Source organism: Chionomys nivalis, chromosome 7, assembly GCF_950005125.1.
Source record: "Chionomys nivalis chromosome 7, mChiNiv1.1, whole genome shotgun sequence".
In the NCBI taxonomy this organism is placed as follows: Eukaryota; Metazoa; Chordata; class Mammalia; order Rodentia; family Cricetidae; genus Chionomys; species Chionomys nivalis.
The window spans coordinates 89,292,388-89,314,301 of record NC_080092.1 but is presented as its reverse complement, the minus strand read 5'-3'; the positions used below and the strand labels follow the sequence as shown (position 1 = coordinate 89,314,301).

General features: G+C 41.9%; 1 protein-coding gene across 2 annotated transcripts in view; it reads right to left on the bottom strand.

The window, feature by feature from the left end:
- Positions 1-21,914, bottom strand: part of Cep112 (centrosomal protein 112) — a 448,529-nt gene that overhangs the window by 145,127 nt on the left and 281,488 nt on the right. For both annotated transcript variants that reach the window (XM_057774090.1, XM_057774091.1), the window contains 2 exons: positions 11,497-11,559; positions 5,266-5,415 (listed from right to left, as the gene is read on the bottom strand). In XM_057774090.1, coding sequence (XP_057630073.1) covers positions 5,266-5,415; positions 11,497-11,559 — 213 coding nt within the window. The remainder of the gene's footprint in view (positions 1-5,265; positions 5,416-11,496; positions 11,560-21,914) is intronic.

The window sequence follows — 21,914 nt, the reverse complement described above, 5'->3', positions numbered from 1 at the left end:
TGGACTCCGGATTGTGGGGACAGGAGCTTTCTCAGTATTATATAGTTGAGGACCAGCTGCTGCCTGAACGGTTTCGGCACTGACCTGACTTGTGATGGGTAGTGAAAGGAGACAGACAGACATACTGAAGAGCTGGGGTTGGGTGGGCTGTGCACTTTGATGGAGGAGCATCAGCAGCCTGGAAACAGAGTTTATGATACAGCTGACCCAGCAGGTGGCTTGATTATACAGCTGGAAGAGGAGGCAGGTTAGCCAGACTTGGTAGGGGGGGTCTGCAGGGGAACAGTCTTGGGCTGCAGTCAACTGGGAGGAGGAAGCAGTAATTGCTGCTGTCTATGCACACTGCTAACATCTGCACTGGGACCTGGGGAAGCCCTTGCCATTCCCATCGGTCTGAGGCATTGGGGTCTGTGACATGGTGGTGCTCACGTCAACAATATACACTCATCCAAAGCTTCATTCACTCCCTATAGATGACTGTAATGGATTTACCTTGATCATATAATCTCTGCCCTTCTCATTGGGAAATAGGGTTTACTTCTTTTGACTTGATTCAGTACTGGTCTGAATGTGGTGGGAGTGTTTCTGCACTCTCCTAGTGCAGCCTCATGCAAAACGCAGGCTCTTCCTCCCATTTTTGAAGCCCCCTCTGCTACTCCTCATTAAGAAGGCTCTGTAGTCATCTTAGACATTCCAGGCTCAGTTAAGCTTTCTCCTAAGTGAAGCCCAATGATGCACTGGATGCAAAAGAGCCACTCAGCTTCCCACTGCCCAATTCTCCATTTCAAGAATTACAAACATACAATAAAGTTGCTGCTCTAAGCCATCAAGTTGAGGTGTATATGGGTACTCATCTGATATCTCAGATAAACTTTCTTTTTAAAATATTTTAAATATATTTTATTTAAAATATTATATTCATTCATTTATTTTGGGGAGGCATTACTATGGTGAACATGTAGAAGCAAGAGTGTGCACTTGGCATGAGTCTTCATGGTGTGGGTTCTGGGGATGGTAATCAGGTTGCTAGGCTTGGTGTGAGGGCCTTTATCCACTGACCCATCTCTTTGCCCCAGGGAAAATCCTTTCTACAAGTTTAGCTTTAAATGTAGAAATGAGATAAAGCAATAAATGATAAAGATTTTATTGCTCCTAAGTAGTGATGCTATAATTCAAATATATCAAGAAAATACACAGGCTGGAGAGATGGCTCAGTGGTTTAGAGTTTTAGTTTCTCCAGAGGACCCAGGTTTGATTCCCAGCACCCAAATGTACACACTTCTAGGGGATCTGTTGTCCTCTTCTGGCCTGTGTGGGTACCTACAGGCATGTGCTACATAGAGACATGCATATGGAAACCACCCATACACGTAAAAGAAAATGACTTCATCACCAATCCACTTCTCAGAGTCATCTAGAAGTCGAACTCTGATATGTAATTGCATTCTTCTCTTGTATTTATTTTCCTAGCAAAGCATCTTGTGAACATCTTCAATGTGCATACACAGCTTTCTCTGACAGGGTTTCAGCTCACTTCCTATGGTGAGAGATGGGGAGGAGACAGAGAATGCTGGTGCCACAGGTACCTGGCACAGAACAGAACTCACTCTGTAGCCAAGCATTTCATGACTAAAGCAAAGTATGACACTTTAATCGTATTGGGTGAATTCTAGAATTGGGTCAAAGGTTAAGCAGGCCTCCTAAGTAATTTTTAAACAGGGATGGGCATTGTTGAATTATCAACCAACGTATTTTCCCACATTACTATGTGTACACGGGTCTCGGTGGATTCTGTAGACGGTTTCTCCCTCACGTGTTCTCTGCAGCATGGCTTCAGCACCCAGAGAAACCCGTAGTTAGCTCAGAGGGCACAGGCACTGGGTTCACTAATGATCTCTAATGTCAGTCTTCAGTTTGAGAGAGCTCAGCTCATCAATCGGAAAGCGGGGCGGGGGGAGGGGCAGCGGGAAGCAGGTTTCACAATTAGCATCCTGGCTGTTTATACACCAGTGTTGACTATTTCTTTGGACAGATGTATTTGGTTCCAGAAAATTGAGCTTCATGGTGACTCTGCCTCTCTCTAATTGTCTACACATGTCCCTGTATCTGCATCTGGATATGTAGACCCCTCAGCTTAATTAGAATGTAAAACTCTTAGATTTGTTCTGTCATTCAGGCAGATGAAGGGTGGAGTAAGGATCTCCACTGGACATCTGGTTATTTCATTCATCTTCAGAGATGCCCTGTGAGGACACCTGACACGGAGAAAGGGAGGAGGCCTAACAAGGAATAGCTTAGTCCCTCAAGGAAGACAGACTGTGGCTTGGACCTCGCACACCAGTAGCCAGGCAGTCTGGGGTTGGACTGTTTGTCCAATCTCAGCTTTGTCTCCTCACCACTCTGTTCAGGAAATCCTTTTCTCAGAATGATTCCCTTAACTGCTGGGGAAACTGAGGCGGGGTGTTGGGGTGGAGGCAAGTGAGAAGGAGGCAGAGAAGAAGGCTGGACAGCTGCAAGGGCTCTCGATGCTGGACGACTGGGAGCGAGCTGGGGAAGCCCACTAGAGCTGCTACAGTGCTCACCCCGGACCCAGCGCTTACCCCCACCTACCCAGCAAGCTCAGATGAGATAAAATGAAAGGAATTCTTCCAACCTGTGCGCCAAAATCCCATTCAGAAGCAGGGACTTGTGATGAATAGCGAGACGGTGAGTTGGGAGAAACGCCTTCGGAAGTGAGGGCGAGGAAGAGCGCCACAATGCACCAGATCCCTACTGGTGCCACAGGTGCCTGCCTCCTCCCTGAGGGACAGGCGGCTTCCTGAGAGCCAGAAGCACAGTTAGGGAGAGAAAACTCTCCAGGAAACGTCTATGACCAAGAGAGTTAAGTGCTGGGTGTGGAGCTGGGGTTGAGGTCAATGGAAAATTAAAGGGCCGTTTCCCTTTCAAGAGAACACAGGGCTATCTTTGGATGTACCTCTCCTTTTTCATTTTTAAAGACTTGACTAGTACATGAATAGATGAACTGGAGGTAATTTGGGTTTCGTGTACAGATGTCAAGACATTTGAAAATTTAGTAGTTTCATGTGATTTATTTCCAAAAAGTTACAGATGATAAAAGATCATGTGGCAGACAAAAAATTGTTAGGGCTAAGAATTGTTGTAATAGAACATTAATTAAAATATTTGTTAGAGAACTCAGAACACTGAGCCGAATGAATGACTATCACTTATTATTCCTATGTGTGTGTGTGTGGGGGGGTAGCTAGGGAAAAAAAGCCAAGAAAATGAATGATAACAAATCAATTATTTTAACAACTTTTATAGAAAAAAAAGCTACTCACTTTATGCATTAAGTAACAGAACCCAAACTAAATTTTATTTCAACTATTACTGCATTTCCATTTTTTAATTAATAAGCTTCCCCCCCAACAGGATTTTGCTATAAAGTTCAGGCTAACCTTGAATTCATGATTCCTCTGCTTCAGCCAAGGGCTGAGACTACAGATATGTGGCACTATACTTGGCTTTTTAGCTGTATTATGACTTTAATTTGTTACTATCAGGAAAAATAGGCTATATATTTAAAAAATATTTATTTTTATGTGCATTGGTGTTTTGCCTGCATGTATGTCTGTGTGAGGGTGTTGGATCCCTTGGAACTAGAGTTACTGATGGCTGTGAGCCACCATGTGGGTGCTGTGGAAGAGCAGTCAGTGCTCTTAACTGCGGAGCCATCATGCTAGCCCCAGTCCACATGGTTTATGCATGTGTTATGTACATACCAACTCTCATCACTTAAATTCTGTCTGTGATTTGGGGTGGGTCTGGAGTTATGATTTAAGGGCCTTTCCTTTAAATGGTTTAAAACTATAAGAATAAATATTTTAAAATAGGTAACTGTGCTAAATACAATTCTTTCAAGGTAATTTTAATCCTTTAAAAACAATGCCAGGGGTAACCTAACTCATGTCTTCCCCTGCTTACGCAATGGAATCCACTTTATTTGCAAATTGGAAATTACCGACAACTTGGTTATTTGGACATAAGTGGAAGAGATATCTACTTAAAACGAAACTTTAATGTAATTGAAACAGTTTAAACAAATTCCACAGCTCAGTTCATGCAATGGAAACAGTTAACAGGCCAGTAGCACCAACTGTAAGTGAAAAGGGGACACGTGAAAAGTAAAAGGGCTTGAAAGAGAGTTTTAAGTGAACAGAACATGACAAAGAAAGAGTTTTGTTGTTGTTTTTGTCTTATAACCTATGGAGGCAAAATTTCACAGATAGAAATAAATAGGCAAACATCATTAACCAAACCCCAAGTCCTCACCTGTGAAGTGAGGAGGTTGGTTGTGCTGGTCTCAAAGGGTTTTTATCTCTTAAAGCCTTTTATTTTATTCAATACCATACACACACACACACACACACACGTACATACATATATATATATCACTTATTTTTCTTTGTATAATTACTCTACATGCTTTAAGTATTGTTATAGCAAAGTCACTGAAAAACAACCTTTTGCTAGGCATTCTTTAAAACTATTTTGTTCTCTTTCAGCTTTATTTATAAAGGTTTCCTGATGCTGCTCCTCACAGATGAAGCACAGCGTGGTGCAGACACTTACAATAGCATCTGCCACTATGAAGCCAAGGAAAGAGCTGCTTTGAGATCTAACTGCCTCTCACCTAGAGGATCAGGTTCAGGGAGTTTTATGTTGCTATTACGGTGTGAATGGTTCTCTGAAGCCATTTAGAAACAACCAAAGTTCTCAGCAGCAACAATCGACCCTGTGCTATGTCAAAGCACATGAGATGGCTGGCATTCCGTGCCTGGAACAAACGCTAGTGCTCATTACGCGAATACATAATGAAAGGATGTGGGCAAAGACCAGAATGTAAATTGGAAGCTGACTTCTGAATGTGCTAGGCAGCAGTACTGGGCTGAAACAGTCTAATTTCAAGAGACAATTCCAAAGTAGTTCTCAAGAGAAAGGACGAGGTATTTTTCAAATATTTGTTCAATATGAATGGGGAGGGGTTGCCAAAAATGACTCTTTATGCTGGCATGCGAGCTCTTGGAGGGAAGTCAGCCTGAGTCACTGGACACATCAAAGGCAGAGAGGCCAGTGAATGGAATTACTGAAGGCTGTGTGAGCAAGCCAGATACCTGCGTTCATCTGCCCACTGCTGCGATTTCAGCCTCCTTTTAATTACATTAAAGCAGCTGGTACCACTGGTTACTGCAGTCTTTAGATTACCTTGATTGCTTGGTCATTATCTCTAATCAGCTGCTGCTTCTCATCTTCAAACTTTTGTACAACATCCTGGAGCCGCCTTTCTGCAGCGAGCTGCTGCCGACTGCTCTCCTCTTTCAGAGAGGAAATGGTTGTCTGAAGTTCTGCTATGATCTAAAATGAAAACAGCATGCTGTAACTTCAAATTCTCCAGCGAGAGGCATCTATTTTATATGTATTTATGCTTAACAAAAGAATGAATTTGGCAAAACTCTATTTCACAAACTGAACATTTTCAATTAACATATCACTCAGGATAATGCATGAAATTCCACGTAATAAAAGACTACAATAAAACTATGAATGGTGGACAACTGCTCAACCAAATATATTTGGAAGGCATTTCACTCTAACATTCCACAGTATTTACTCATCAGAAAAAAACATCTGTGAGCTCAAAAAATGAAAAGCGTCAGACTATTTTACTGAGAAATAAATTTCTTAGGAGTGAGCATGGCTGGTCTGACTTTTGTGAGATTTGTACCACCACCACCAACCACCACCTACCACCAACACTACCACCACCACCAACCACCAGCACCACCACCACCTACCACCAGAACCCCCCCCCCCCACTACCACCAGCTAGCACCACTACCACCTGCCACTACCACCACTACTACCATCGTCACCACCACCACTACCACCTCCAGCACTTTTATTCTTCGTGGTCGTGCTCACTCTTTACAATCAATTCTACACAGTAAGTCTTGGGTATTCACTAATGTTTTGTACTCTGTTGAGATTTGAAGTTTTTATATTGTTCGCTACTGTGAGGTAAGTATGATTATTATCCACTCTTTACAATGAGGAAACAGACACATAGAGGTCAAAAATTTTACACTGTTGAAGTCCACAGTCAGTTTCATCTTCTAACGAGCCAATTTCACGTTTGTTTTTGACAAAATTTTAGTATTAAAGTTCACACTTCTAAATAGGCTTCCTAAGCGCACACACTCATGAAAGTTTATTCTGGCTCAGTCCCTTCCTAGGGACTCCTGTAGCTCTCTCCACACTCAGGAGTTAGTTCCCTCCAGGGCAGGGTTCCTGCCACCTTCTCAAATTAACATCTGATGAGGAGCGCAATGGGCCCACTGAGAGCGCTGCTCTTTCTTTGCTTTGGATGCAGCCATTGCCTTTTAGTCTCAACAGTAAGAATTGCTTTTGAAAGCAGGAAATGGTTGTTTGTCTAATAAAAGAAACAGTATTGGTGCCCACAATGCTGAAACAGTATCAGTGCTTACAAGACAGCTCTGCTCTGGGAGCAGGATGCAGTCAGTGAGAAACATTGGGCTTAGTGATCTTTCTTGATCTCAGTTTCCCACAAACAGGAGCACAGCATCAACAAAGCAATAGAAACTATACGGAGGCCATAAAAGTCAAGTGCTATAGAAATATTAGTTGTCACAATGGACATAAACAGAGCATTGTTGTGATAAATATGGAATGTTTATGCTCAGCATGCAAATTCGCTGTAACAAAGGTTAAAATTTAATCAAATGTTAAGATTATTTTGTAATGAAGAAATTCATAAGGGCAGTATGAGAATATTAAAAGGACCCTCTGCTGTGAGTGGAGGAATTCCTTACTGAGAATAGAATACTGTTCATCTATTTTAAGAATTTTGATTAAATGTTGCTTCCATGCAACAAATGTTACATCCGTTCAATTACTGCCCATAGCACTTTCATCCATAAGCAGTAAAGGTTAAATTCTCAGTGAATGTCAAAAACTGAAGCCCAGAAGAAGCAGCTTCTAGTCACAGGCCAGAGGGGCTAGGGATAAGAAAGCCAGATTTCCTCAACCTACCATGAAATTGAAGATTGATATTTTATAGGAACATGGGCCAAACAATAAACACAGCTTAATATTTCAGTGTCTCAAGCTGAGTAAGCCAGAGCTTCATAGAAGTGGGAGTTTAACTCCACAGTGTGTGTTTAGTCCTCTGTGATTTTATCACGTGTAGATTGGGTGATCTACCATAGTCATGGAATCTACTTTGAAAGTACAAGGTATTTGTTTTCCTCTTAAAAACACTAGAAGTGAGCAAATCAGTATTGAGTAGAAACAGGGGGATCAGGAGTTCAGGTCAGCTTCAACTACATAGTAAGTTTGGGACTAACTTGGGCTACGTGAGACCTTGTATCAGGAAAAAAAAAGTAAGATTGAGATTAGTATAGCTAGGATTTAAGATAAAAATATTCTGAGGTATTTTAAATGGTTTTAAGGGCTCAAGATCAGGATATTCCTCATGTTTAAAAGATTCTGGACAAGGCATACAAAAAGAAACGAGTGTAGGTTTTGGAACAATAAATGATGTTCAAGGAAGGTACACTTGCTTTTATAGTCTTTAGGGCGAGAGATAATGAGACTTCTATGGGGAAACATGAGATTCTATTTGGAAAGCTACGTTAGATGTATAAAGGTGACATCAGTGAAGCACCGTGGCTGGAGAGTACGTTGATTAAAAGGCAGGATGGCACTGTGTCACCTAAAAAAGTATTTAATATTCCAAATATTCCAGATTAGAAAGTCACCAGAATACCAGGTTAGAAAACAAGGTTTGGATTAGGAACACAGCATGGGTCTTTACGTCTATTCATTGTAGACTTTGGAGTACAAGAAGACAAACCTTCTGCCTTAGCTCAGTGCATATATCACCAGCACTCAGCAAGTATTTAACTAATGAGTTATAAAGGTAAATTAAGTAGTGTAGTATCATGGTAAATAAGAAATAATCACCACTGGGAAAAATAAGACAGCATAGTCTACCCTTTCCAAAAGTAATAGTAAAAAATTTTTGAAAAAAAAAAGACTCTGTTATATACAATCATAATTGGGAAGCTCCAGTTTGGAGAGAATCATAATCAAAGAATATGAAGTAAAATGTCACTAAATGCTTACCATGTATTTATTTCATGGTGATGAGCAGATTAGGACATTTTCATGTAGATATGAAAAATTAACACTCTGACAAACAACAGGGGCTATTTTGGGAGGTTGCTATGAGCAGTCTGACCCATGAAAGCAATAATGGTTACTATGATTGTTAAGCAATGAAACTTTGTGTAGATATTAGGATCTTATTTGAAGTCTTTCAGAATTTAAAATAGAGGTAAATTTTCACCTTTTATTTCTATTGTTTTTTTCAGATTGTGGGTACAGCTTGAGACTTTTCTAAAATTCTTCCTCTAAGTTCAATAGCCAACAAAAACCCTACCTAGAAAGGACAGGAAGGCACTGGGGTTCCTTACAAAATTCAGGAAGGTAGAGCCCTTTGCTCCCCTCAGCATGGCCCCTGGACAAAGTGGGGGCATGTGACATACTTCACAGTCATCGGTCTGCACACGAAGGGGAGCTAGCCAGGCTAGTGGCAGGGGCTGCTTGGCAGGGGTGGGTTCATCTGGAAGCTGGTCCTCTGTAGCTAGGGAGATCTCTGCAGACTCGTACCGCTCTGATTTGGAAAATGAAGAGTAGGGAAGTGACCTGAGTTTAGAAACTATGCTAAAACTGAGAAGGCCAGGTGAATATCTAATATTCAGACAAAAGGAATGCCTTTGTGACTGAGAGAAATAGCATGTGTGGAGCTGCTGCCTCCCTGACTGTTGTGGGGAAGGCTGTGTAGGCTCAAAAGCGGCACAGTCTCTGAGTGTGCCTGGGGTTAAGTGCACATGGTCTACTAGGTCCAAAGCTTGATATGATCTTAAAGATCAAGTAATTAATTTCCCTCATGGGAAGGAAAGATGTCAAATATTTTCCCAATTTAAGTTGCTGCTCTCCTGAGTGTCAATGGACCATCCCTCATCTGTTCACACTAGCACTGTTCTTGAGAGGAAGATTTTTAATCCTGATAACCACAGTGAAGCAACTTGGCTTCCGGCACTCTCACCAGCTTGATGAGGTGTGCATTAGCGATTCCAGAAAACTCGCACAAACAGCCCATGTTTCGTTTTTTGTTTTTTTTGTTTTTTTTTTAATGTTCATTTAAAAATAATCTGTTTCTCAGCAGTGACTGGCACTGTAGACTGGTGTTTTCAAACGCCAGTTCATGGCTATAAATACTCAGCGCGTCAGAGGTAGGTACAGAGACTACTATCAGCATAAGCCTATCTTCCGTTTGACATCTATATTTTTCTGGCACAGTATTGCTCTTTCGTCTGCAAAATGATTACAGTGCACGATAGCTTCTGGTGCTTTCCCACGTCCTTCTCCTTCATGTCTTGGAGAGAAATAGTAAACTTGTACATTTCCAAATTTTGTGGTAAAATTTCATCAGTTCTTGAGCACCCCAAAGCACAGTGTATGATGAAAAGATTTAATCTTTCTTCTAGACCTTTTCCTTGGCTCTCTTCTTCCTTTTCCTGGTGCATTGTTCATACACCTAAGGTTGCTAACATGTAGTAAATGTTTTAGTAATAAGAAGCACTGCGTGCTTTGGACATTGGTTTTACTTACTCCTTAAAACTGTCTTAAGACGATAGCACTGATCTCCCATTTGACTCCTGAGGAAACTAAGTTCCAAAGGCGACAGGTAAACTTGCTCCAGGTCACACACGTGGTAGGACTGGTTGGTATTCCAACTCTGTGGACTCCAAGCTTGGGCTTTCTTATATGCTACCATTTAATTTGCTTTAATATCACCTAATCAGGCTTCTTCACACATTCCTGTAGGTAAACTTAAGCTCCTGTTTCCAGTCTTGTCAGCTAAGCAGTTTCGTTAGCTAGATTCCATCTCACTGTCTGTATCCTCCCCTCCAAATAAAGCAGAAGGAGCGCTATGCCGAGCTGTGGCTTTTCCTGTTTCTGTTTCAACTTCAGTTTGGGAGTCTTAAGATTCCTTCCAGAGGTTATAAGCATCGTTCAGTAGATTAACAAGGACATCTCTCCCTGAAGTGCTGGGATAATGGTAACCAAGTCACGGTCATCTCTCTCATAAACACATATGACTATTCAATTAAACAAAGACTTCTGGTTTTCTTAATGACATGAGAATTATATAACATACCCATTTTAGAAATAATTACAGAATTGACATTTCCTGATAACTACATTCAAAGTTTTGCTGTATTAGGAAGAGAAAGCATTGGGCCAGGCTGGTATGTCAAAGGTCAAGATTGCCACTTTGAAGTCAGTTCCAAGCTGAGTCCTGGCTTAGTCACTTGCTAACTCCTATGATCTCATCTCTCTGATCTCAGATTTCTGCCCTCTACTGCTGAGCTACATCCCCTTAACTCTCATTTTCTCAACTGGAAAAATGGAGCCGATGAGGAAAACTGAATGAAGTCACCAGGCTTGTGCCCAGAAACGGGTATTACCATTTGTTTTGTTGCTCCTATTATTAGGCAATTCATAAAATGGACCATGGATTTCAGTTTACACGCCATTGTATACAGGCAATGATACGAAAGCCAACTTAAAGTCATTAGACATGAAAACTGTAGAATTAAATGGCCTAGTTATCCATCTACAAAATGAAGGTAAATGATGCTTGATTTTTCTAGCAGAACTTACAGAACTCCAGAGGTTTGGGGCTCCCTAACTGAAACCTTTGGGAGAAAGAACAGCTCATGAAACAGAGGGTCTGCAAGCATCATCCTAGCAGAGGTGGCATTTAACTGTTAGCCTTCTTTATAGTAAACCCGCAGCGTTAACCATGAACAAGTGGCGGGTGCAGAGATTCTTTCCCACCCTCCAGAAGGAGCCAACAGTTGAGCTGACTATTTAACCTAGAATGGCCTGTCGTTTTGAATCAGTCAACTAGCTCATGGGTGCAATGAGTTAGAATATTGAAAAGAAAAAAAAGTACAGATGTTATCAGGCTGCTTACATCACAGATGTAGGTGTGTGCCCCTGCCTTGTGAAATGTCTTTCGGCCTGGGCTTGTTCAACCGTGCCAGCTGGTTTTACAACATCTTCCTCTGTGTGTATGTGTGTGTGTGAACATGAAGGTGTGTGTGTGTGTATGTGTGTGTGTTGGTTCAAATGGCTCAATATGCACAATTGTTCCTGATTTTATTAAGATGGAAATATTAAAAACAGTTTATTTATCAATCCATCAAAACATGATACAAATTCATGAAAAACTGACAAGAATTTGATTTAACTCTGAAGTACAAAGGCTGTGCTGTGTTGGTCTCATTTCTGCTCTTTGTTTCGGATTTACTGTTTTGTTTTGTGTCTTTGGCCCATGCTTACCTGGGAAGATTTGGCAAGCTTCAGAGTGTATTCCTTCTCGATCTGCTTCAGCCTGCTGTTGGCCTGCAAAACACACGTACACGAACACACACACAGTGACCTGTGAGCTTGGTATCTCTTCCACATGCCTATCACCAGGCAGCTGGGATGCCTGCCAGCTGCACCGCCCTTCTGGGCAGCCAGAAAACCACAGGGTTTGTCTTTGATCTGACGCCAACTATTCATCACTGAAGAAGCAAGAAAAAAAAAGAGATCTCTCCTGCCAATTATTAGACAAACACAAGACTTCTGTGGATAGAAAGAAAAAGGGAAAAGGAGAGACAGAAATAGACATAGCAAGTGTGACGGCTCAAAGGTAAAGGAAGGGGGAGAGGGAAGAAACAGGAAGGGAAAGGAAGACAAATGGGACAGGGAACTGGAGGAGGAGGAAGGGAAGGAAGGTGGCAAATTGAATACTCTTTCACCTTGGTTTAAAAAGAGAAACAGGTGCTCTCTCAGACAAAGGCAGATGTGAGAAGTTCAGACCACTAAGCAGAGTTGAGCCCCTACTTGGCTGAACACACAAGAACAATCTTTTGAAGTGACAAATATATCTAAATCAAACAGTTTTCTGTCCTGGAACTAGGGTAGCTTTCCCAGAATAAGTCCACATTGCTTAGAACGTGATTATCCTTCTGCCACTCATTTCTTAGTCCTTTGGATGTGACCCTCTTTCTGCCTCTGGGAGTGCTTGGGATCTTCACTCTCTCCGTGCTCAGAAAGGTTCCAATGACAAGCCCTACACAGGGCCCTTTCCCTGTCAACCACATAGACCCTTCATTTCTCAGACACTACTCTTGTCTGCTTGTCCATCTGCCTGCCTCTCTCTATTTTATCATCTTTTTTCACAGTTTCTCTTTTTCCATATCTCTGTCTTTTGATTTCTCCTAGAGTTTCTTCAACTTTTACTTTAAGGTTCTATGGGATTCGAGACAACTGCTGGTATAGACAGAATTTCTAAGGGTTCTTTCTTGTTCTATAGAACAGCATCATTATGAACTTCCATTTTACAAGTGAGGAAACAGAGGCACAAAGAGTTTTGGTAACATGCCCAGGACATATAGATTAGAAAATGATGGAGCTCAGATTCACACCTGCCCCCAACACACACACACACACACACACACACACACACACACACACACACACACACACCATAGCCGCCACCACCACCACCAGTAGCAGCAGCAGCAAGAGCAACAACAACAGCAGCAGAACAGAGGACTCCTTACTCTTCTGCAAGTGTGCACAGCATCCACATGCACACAGGACATGAATTCTCCTGAGGTTATTTAGCGTCTGAAGATGTAGCTGCATACCCGTCTGTCAAGCACTATCTAAGTGTCTCTCCATTAAAGGGTTTTATATACACTGTGAGTATTTTGGTTCCTGTCTTTCTTTTTAGAAACTTTCCACACATCTGCTGCTCTTTGGTGTCTTTTTCCCTAGAACCTCTACAGTTCCCTGGAAGCAGATTGAATATGTGCAGACTTCTGGTTGGATTGATGTCCCCATTAGGTTATGACACAGGAGCCTGGTCTCCCCTGAGTCCTGCTCCCACTGGACTTCCTTCCTAGACATTTGCACAGAGCGTGTCCTCTAATAATGCACTTATATCCCAGATCTGGAGCCCCTAGATAAGCACCTGCACATTGAGGACAGACAAGCCACCTTTATTTTATCCTAATTGCACCCAAGTGCAATTTCTCATTCTATCTCTTTAGAGAGTCCCAGGGGTGGGAGTGGGACTGGTCATGTGATTAGCCATCCCATCAGCTCTGAGACATGTTACTTCCTTATTCAAATCTGAATCCATTTTCCAGTTGTCACCCTATCCCTGCTCAGATCCCCTGCAGTTCCTGAATCCTTCCCCAACTTGGACAGCAGGACAAATACTACTGCTTTTAAAGGCATTCTCCAAGCCTTCTTTTTCCTGAAGGCTGTTTGTACTTTTGGTATGCCAAGACCATCTTTAGTCCAGCCCTTTTTCAAACTCTAAAATTTTGTTGGCTGTTATGTGTTCTGCTGTTTCCTTTTCCTGTCTTTTTGAAAGAATTATTGTACAAAAATGCATATGCCTGAGTTGCATTCCAAAGTTCCGATTTCATTCTAGTTACCACCACCACCACCACAACAACTACAACTACAAACACACACACACACACACACACACACACACACACCAAACCCTGTAGCTATTTTAACATTCAGTCAAAACTGTAAGTCAAAGTCCATGTCCTTTTCTTTTTACTTCTTGTAGTGCTGGAGATCAAACCCAGGAATTCGAAGTGTGACATCCATGCCATGTCCCCTCTCCAAGGTCCAGGGATCATTTAGAGGGAGGGCGCAGGAAGACTGTAAAGGCCAGAAGAGGTGGATGACCATAGTAAAACTGTTTTCTGGACACAACTCGGCAGTTGAACTCCTAGTGTCTTGCCTGCACGCACAAGATCCACACAGGATCAAGCCAGACAGAATCCCAGCAAGGAGAGGGGAGGTATCAGGGAGTCCCAACCCTAGATGAGAATCTATTGGCAACTGATGGCTGAGAGAGGGGGAAAATCTGTTTTCTTTGGGGATGAGGTCCTTGAATGGCTAGCCATGCCCTAGTGACAACCCTAAATCCATACACATATTGGTAGCACTAAGAGAATACATGAAATTGGGAGGGATTAGTGGTAAGGAAAAGCAAGGAAGCATTGCAGGGGAGGAAATGAAAGGAAGGCTGAATTGCAACACATTATATATATGCATGAAATTCTCAAATAATGAAAACAATCTTATATTAAGAACAAACCAACCCACAAAACAACCCAAGGGCTTTGTACATCTTGTACCACCAGGCTGTATCAACAATCTTTTATTTTTTACCCATTGATAGAACTTCCTCAGAGAGTGGAGAAAAATCGTAAGTTTAAGGTCAGCAAATAATTTCTTTATTTGGCTAACACAATGAGATGAGGAAGCAGTCCGGGGGCAGGCTCTTCTCCATCCCAGCACTGTATCTGAAGTGATACTCGTGAGATCCTGGAAAGCTGGTCTGACCCCTAACAAACTACTTGATAAGAAGTGTTTGTTCAATCAACAGATAGATATATAGCACCCAGCCTTTTCCTGTGTGATCGCCTGCGACCTACTTTTGAAGCAATCCTTTCAAAATCACGTGTTTCCTGGACTCAAGTTCAAAACAATCCTGTATAGTTCATTCCACAGATCTCTGCATCTCCGAGCCCTCCAAGTCCACGGTCCGATTTTGTTTCTCTAAGTTTAGCAAGGGCACGTGACTACTGCTATTGCTTTAGGAGTTGTCAGACTCTGCCCCAGCTCTGTGACGAACACAGCAACTCTCCATTACTGAATTAGGCCACTTTGAACCTCTTGAGGTTTATTGGTTTTGGTTCCCATTCTGCTAATGTTACTTATCACAAAATGCTTGATGAAGTATTTGTTGCTTTTAAAATAAACACTTACAGAGCTCTTACCATGTGCCAGGCACTGTTCTAAGTGCTTTAAAAATATTTACCCACTAGAGAACCTAAAACTTAACCGCAGTGTCCTAAAGACTAATTTCCTTTTCAGAGATGCTGGTCAGCCAGGAAAGGCCATCTCAGATGCAGTTTCTTTGCAGAACCTGTGGCTAGCTGGCCCCAACAAGCTAGGCAAACTCCTTTACTGATAAGTATCTAACTCATCCATCAAGTCTAAGGCTACAGAATTGCACAAAACACAGAAGAATATCTCTTTACCTCTGCACACTTCTGCTTGAGCGTGAAAAATGTACTTTTTAAAAGTGATGCTTTAGATGGCATCATTGTCAATAAAAAAGATAAAGTAGGGAAAAGAGGAGGGGGATGAAGATAGAGGGAGGTTTGTAATTAAAAAAAAACACACAGGTTCTCGAAGACTTCCTAGGTAGGCTCGCAGGAGATTAGGAAGCCATGGGCAACTCCAAGTGCAAGGGCCCTGAGTGAGATGGAGCGCAGGACACAAAGGGCAGTGCAGGGGACTAGTAACCAAAGCAGTTAGCAATCACTGAGCTGAGCTCTGAGGCACTGCGGGTGAGCGTAAGGAATTTGTTTTTTAATATGAATAACATGGGAAATTACCGAAGTATTTCCTGAATAAGAGAAAATGTAATTTGTTTTAAGTAGTAATAAGATCACTCAAGATTTTATTCAGGGCAAGAATCAAACAAAGAAGCCACTTAGACTGCAGCTGCAAATAATACAGGTTGGCAAAGGGGTGATGAGACACAGGAGGCTTCTGGAAAGACCTGAAGGAAGGACCAGTGGATACATCATTTCATATAGAGAGATGGGGCAAGCATGACTTCAGGGGCTGGAGAAGTGAGTCAGTGGGGAAGACACTGGATGAATAAGTGTGGGGACCCGAGTTCAGCTCCCCAAGCCCCATATAAATCTGGTGTGATAGTTAAAATCTGGGCACCCCTGCAGAAAAATGGCAAGGGTTACAGGTGAATCCCTGAAAGTCCATAGGCCAACTAGCTTCTTGTACATTGTGGCCAACAAGATGAGACTGCCTCAGACAGGATGAAGGTAAGGACTGACACCCAAAGTTGACCTCTGACCTGTACATGCAAACCATAGTCATATGTACTAACATGCATTCATGCACACAAAATTAAAGAAACAAACTTTTTTTTGTCCTAAGTAACTAGAAAATGAGGTCATCATTGATATGGGAAAAGCCATGGATGGAACAGGTTTTGCGAGGAAGATCAAGTGAGAAGTGTCGGAGACATTAAGCTCATCCACGGTTGAGGTGGACATTTTTTTGAGCTTTTGAGTCTAGAGTTTGTAGGAGATGTGTAGGTTAAAAATATGAAGCAAGAACTTCCCAATGTGTACCTAGTGTATAAAATCATGCTGTTACGTGAGCTTGTAATACACTGAGTAAATTTAAAAAATGAACAGGCCTAAGTATATTCCGCTCTGGGACTGCAGATGTCCAGAGGCTAGACAATGAGGAGAAAAGCTAATAGAAGAAAAGGCCAGGGAGATAAGCAACCAGAACAGGAATCATGACACCAAGTTGGGGAAGGAGGACAAGGTCTAGGTTTGGTGTCAAATACTGCAGGAGGTCATGTCTAGTGAGGACAGAGAAATGTTCACCTAGAACTGACATCATGGTGGTCACTGCTGACCTGGAAAAGAAAATTTTGGTATAATGCAAGGGACGAAAGCAGGATCCGAAGGAATTCAAGAGAAAGGAGGAGGAGGCACTGGCATAGAATCTAAATAGTTGGTTCGGGATTTTATTTTACCAAGAAGAGAAATGGGGGAGGGGTACTACAGAGGTTGTAGGTAAGGAGAGTGCTGATTTATTTTCCATAAGATGAGGGGAGTCAGGTGTCTGCAGACAGATGGAATGACACTAGCATTAGAAAAGAAAACGGTACAGATGATGCCACAGGTTTTCTGGAGATCTGTCTTTGGACAAAGGGGATGTGTTATGGAGTGAACTGTGTTCCAACAAATTATTTACATGCTGAAGTTCCAATTCCCAAAAGTGATTACAGTTGGAGGCAGAGCCTTTAAAAGGTATGAAGGTGAAATGAGGCCACAGGGCAGGGTCATTACAGGGGAGAACAGATCTCATATCTCCCCTTCTCCTCTCTCCCTCCTCTCCAGCTCCCCAGGATAAAGGGCAGGTAAGGATGCAGAGAGCAAACAGCTGTACAAGTCAGAGAGGTTTCACCAGAAAGGAGCTCTGGGTTAACCTTGGTCTTGGACTTCCAAACTCTAGAACTATAAAGGAATTATGACACCCAGCTTGTGGGAGCTTGTGAGGATACCAAAGAATAACTCAGATCCTGGGAGGAGACAGGCAAATGATCCCCAGAAAGAGCTTCTTATTGCTTCTGTTTTCTCCATGAAACAGGAGGAAGGATGCACTGGCTGGACATGAGAATGGTAGAGAAGACCACTGGGAGACATGAGGGATGAGAAAAGGCACAAGCAGTCATCTAGACAAGAAAGGGAGCAGAACGCCAGTCTCAGGATCCAGGGAAATATCAGGGCTCACTGAAATTACCAATGTTAAACTTAAAGCAAAACTGGTTTGTACTATACAAACACATTTAGAACTTACAAATAGCTAAAAAGAGAAGAGTCAGTACATTGGAGACAAAGTATCTAAAGCGAGAAAATTAATTTATATTTCTTTGAGGGTTTTGCTATTTATCTGAATGTAATTCACAGCTTTCTACATTTTTGAATCCCTCTGAAATAAGTCTAAAATGCTCTTGGTAAGTATGGTTGAAAATTAAAAGCAATTTACCATGCAAACTAGCTTTAAAACATATTTTGAATATTTTTATTCTCAGGATAGTACTTACTGTATGCTTCATTTCTATTCATAAAATTAAGTAAGATTTAGTATTTCAAACCAAGCCTTAAAAGTTGGGCATGGCAGAGCACACCTATAATCTCAGCTTTCAGGAGGCTGAGCCAGAAGAACTCCACATTTTAGGTCAGCCTAGGTTGGATAGCAAGACCCTCTCCCAACAATGACAAAAGCCAACAAACCCAAACCTTACTTTCATACGAATCATCTCTCTCAACACAAATATGATTTCCATAGCCACCCTCTGCATGGCCTGGACAGACAGTAAGACAAAACAAACCAAAGCAGAAGAGGAGCAGCATCAGGACTTGGAAGAGTCTTTCCAGAGCTGCTGCTGCTGTGTCACCACTGGCCCCTTCTCAGTGCTACACTGGTGACCAGTTGGCCACGCGCCTCCCCCATACCTAGTTCTCTGCCTTTGAAAGACTGCCTCCCTAGGTCACTTTCTACTCAACAGGCCTGCTGTGTTGGTCCCCTCTCCCTGCCGAATCCCTACGAAAATACTTGGTTTTAAACTCACCCAGAAAAGAAAACAAAAAAACAGCAGCAGCAACCCTTCCCCAGAGATTTCTTATAAAGGTGTCAACGGCCCACAGACACCTTAATGTATTACCCTTTCTTGCAGGTCGTGGGCAGAGAGGGTCTTTACTGTCCACCCTGTTTGGGACAGGGTCTTATGTTGTTCACCACTGTCTACACTGTTGACTCTCAGGTGTCCAGACAATCAGCTGTCTCCACATCTCATGTCATCATAGGAGCACTGGGGTGACAAGACATGACTTCGTTTGCATTACGTGGGTTCTGGTAAATGCTTTAGCCCACTGGGCTATTTCCCCAGTAAAACACCGTGAAGACAGGTCTGGTCATCTGGGTAGGACTGCACCACTCTACCAACAAAAATGGTGAGAGAATTCCTAACAAATATTTAATTTAAAATATCTACAGACCACTTGAGCTTCAAAAATCACTGCACTTTATTTCCAAATGAAGGTGCACACTTAGCCAGGCTTGGTAGCACACACCTTTAATCTCAGCACCTGGGAGGCACAGGCAGGTGGATCTCCGAGTTTAAGGCCAGCCTAGTCTACATAGTGAGTTTCAGTATAGCCAGAGCTATTTAGAGAGACCATGTCTCAAAAAATGGAAAAATTAAAAAGGCACACATTTGTGAGGCATAGATAAGAATTACGGTTTCTATTACGACCAAGATGGGTAACAGGGGCTATAGTTTACATGACATGATGGAGTTTGAGGAAATAGTTTTAGGATACTGGACATCAGTAAGCACAGGACTGTAACACAGAGAAGGGAAACAAATGACGTAAACCGTCTCCGTCCCTTTGACTAATTTGGTTCTTCGCTTTTCATCATCAGCTTTGCGGTTTCCCTCATGCAAATCTGGTACATATTTTCTTATATTTATACTTAAGAGTTTAATGTTGGAGAATGGCTCTGTAAATGCTGTTATGTTGTCAATTTAAAGTTCCATTTGCTCATTGCCAAATCCAGGAAGGCAGATGAATTTCGTATATTCATCTTGCATCCTGAGACCTTCCTGTATTTGCTTATTAGTCCCAGGACTTTGCTAGTTCATTTGGGTTCTCCACAGAGGCCATCACAACATCTTTAAACACAAGTGCTAAGCTCTTCCTCATCTGTGTAACTTTCTTCATCCTGTCTGGTTGCATCACCTACACTAACCACCAGCATGATGTTGAAAAAGTGTGCTAAGCAGACAGCCTAGCATTGATCTTTGCCATAAGGGAGAGGTCAAATCACAGGTGAAATGTTACTAACCCATGGGCCTTTGGTAGACCCTCTTTCTCAAGCTGAAGTTTCCCTGCAGCTCAACTGTAATGTAAGGGCTCTCTAGAGGAGGAGACCTGATGAGGTATGCAGATATCATGTAAATCAGAGTCCTGCACCCTTGAAACAGACTGTAGTCCTGCCTGCAATGATTCCACATGAAGCATAACAAGCTATCCCCACCCCCAACAAAAGGCAGCATCAACTGTCTCTATGTCTGAACTTCACCTAGCTGTGACTCTGGGAAGCACACCTTCATATTGGGAATAAAAATCAAACACAAGTGTAGAATGGAAGAAAAGAGTTTTATCATTTTTTGGATATTGTTGGATGGTTTATATGTATATGTGTTTTCATTTTATTTTTGCGTGTATATAATATGTACATAATATAAATGCCTGTGTTTCATCTGGCTTGTGACATGCTTTTCTAACATTTTAGTCATTTAATTTCTAAATGACTAGTTTTTATAACTGTACAATGTTAATCCACTGTTTTAACCTCTATCTCACCTTCATGACTGTCCTCCACTATTCTGGATAAAATCCACATTTGCATATCTAAAGCATTCCCACTGTTACCTCTTATACCTCCCACCCATATTGCGCCCGTCTCTCACTGTATTTCTTCCTCCTCTCTGCAGCACCTCTTCATTCCACTACCCAAACACTGACACCATCTACTCTTAGAAACAAGTCTGTGTAGCACACTTCCCACCAGTACCCCAATGCTATTCTCTCTGAAACATAGCGGGATTGCAGGCACAGTGCAAAGGGATTTCTTAGAGCCACGCAAACTCAGTACTGTGAATAAACAAGTGGAGTGCCACTGTACCTCCCCCTAAATAGCTCAGTCCCTTTAGAGGAATCCCAGAAAATGAGACAAAGAGCCACACAGTGGGGGGAAGGAGGGAAATTTAAAATAGGAAGATATATCCAGTCTAACAGATATACAAAACACAACCAAGACACATGAAGAATTTAAGCTATCAACCCATTATATTCTATCCTATAGTGGAAACCAAAACCCTCCAGATGGATGAAAGAACCCAAGAAAGAATTCAGAATCTTACATATTTTAAATGTACATTTTAAATTATTTTGTATATGAATGTTTCAGCATCTGTGTGTGGTCTCGGGGTTTACACAGGTCATGGTGGGCATGGAGGGGTTAGAAGGTAACTTTGGGAACTAATGTTCTCCTTCCAGTAGTTCTGGGGATTATGTGAGGTCCTCAGATTAGGCAGCAAGCACCTTTACTCTCTGAGCCATATTATGGGCCCTGGATCTTGCTTTAGAGAGGATTAATGATCACAAAGAATCTTCATAGACACAGATGATTCAGTTAAGGGATTCTATTTGAGACTTTGAGAAGGTAGTTTCTAAAGTAAAGAAAACAGCAAATTAGAGGAGAAAATCCAAATTACAGAGGACAAATTCAGCAAGGAGATTGAAACAGAAACAAAAGCAAAAAAAAAAATTGGGAATTAAAGAAACAATTAGATAATTTATCAGAGCACATTTACTAGAATAGCTTATGGCCACTAGTCCTAGGTAGTCCCCAGTGGCTGATAGCATGCTACAGATGCGCAGAGCCCAGGAGCTGCTCCATCCACAAAGCTGGATGCTTCAGTAATGGCAATGAGTTTAGTAATCTTTAGTTCATAGCTGAAGGACAAAGAAGCGGATACTGATGCGATTGAAGGATGGCAGCACAGTAATGGAACAGATGCATTCACCAGCAAGAAGCAAAAGTCACCAGGCAGACAAGCAATACCCATCCAAAGGAGCTGCCCAGCCCAGGGGTCTTCTCTCCTTGACAACCATCTTTCCTGAAATTGCCTCAACAGACCCACCAGAGGCATGCCTCTTGACTTCTGATCCCTCCAGTTGGTAACTGAGATGAACCATCACACACAAGGTTGTGAATTTTTTTCATGAACGGATGTTGAATTCTATCATCTTTCAATATGACTTATATGATTTTCTTCTTCAGTTTGGATTGCATTAATAAGTTTTTAAATGCTGAGTCGGCCATGCACAACCTGGATCATGGACACCCATCTGATCATGGTGTTTATTTTTGTACATTTTGGATTTGATTTGTTACTTTTATTTAAATTTAGGACCTCTGTTCCTGAGAGATAATGTCCTGTCATTTTCTGGTAAAGTCTTTGTCCAGTTTCATTAGCAGGGTCCTGTTGACCT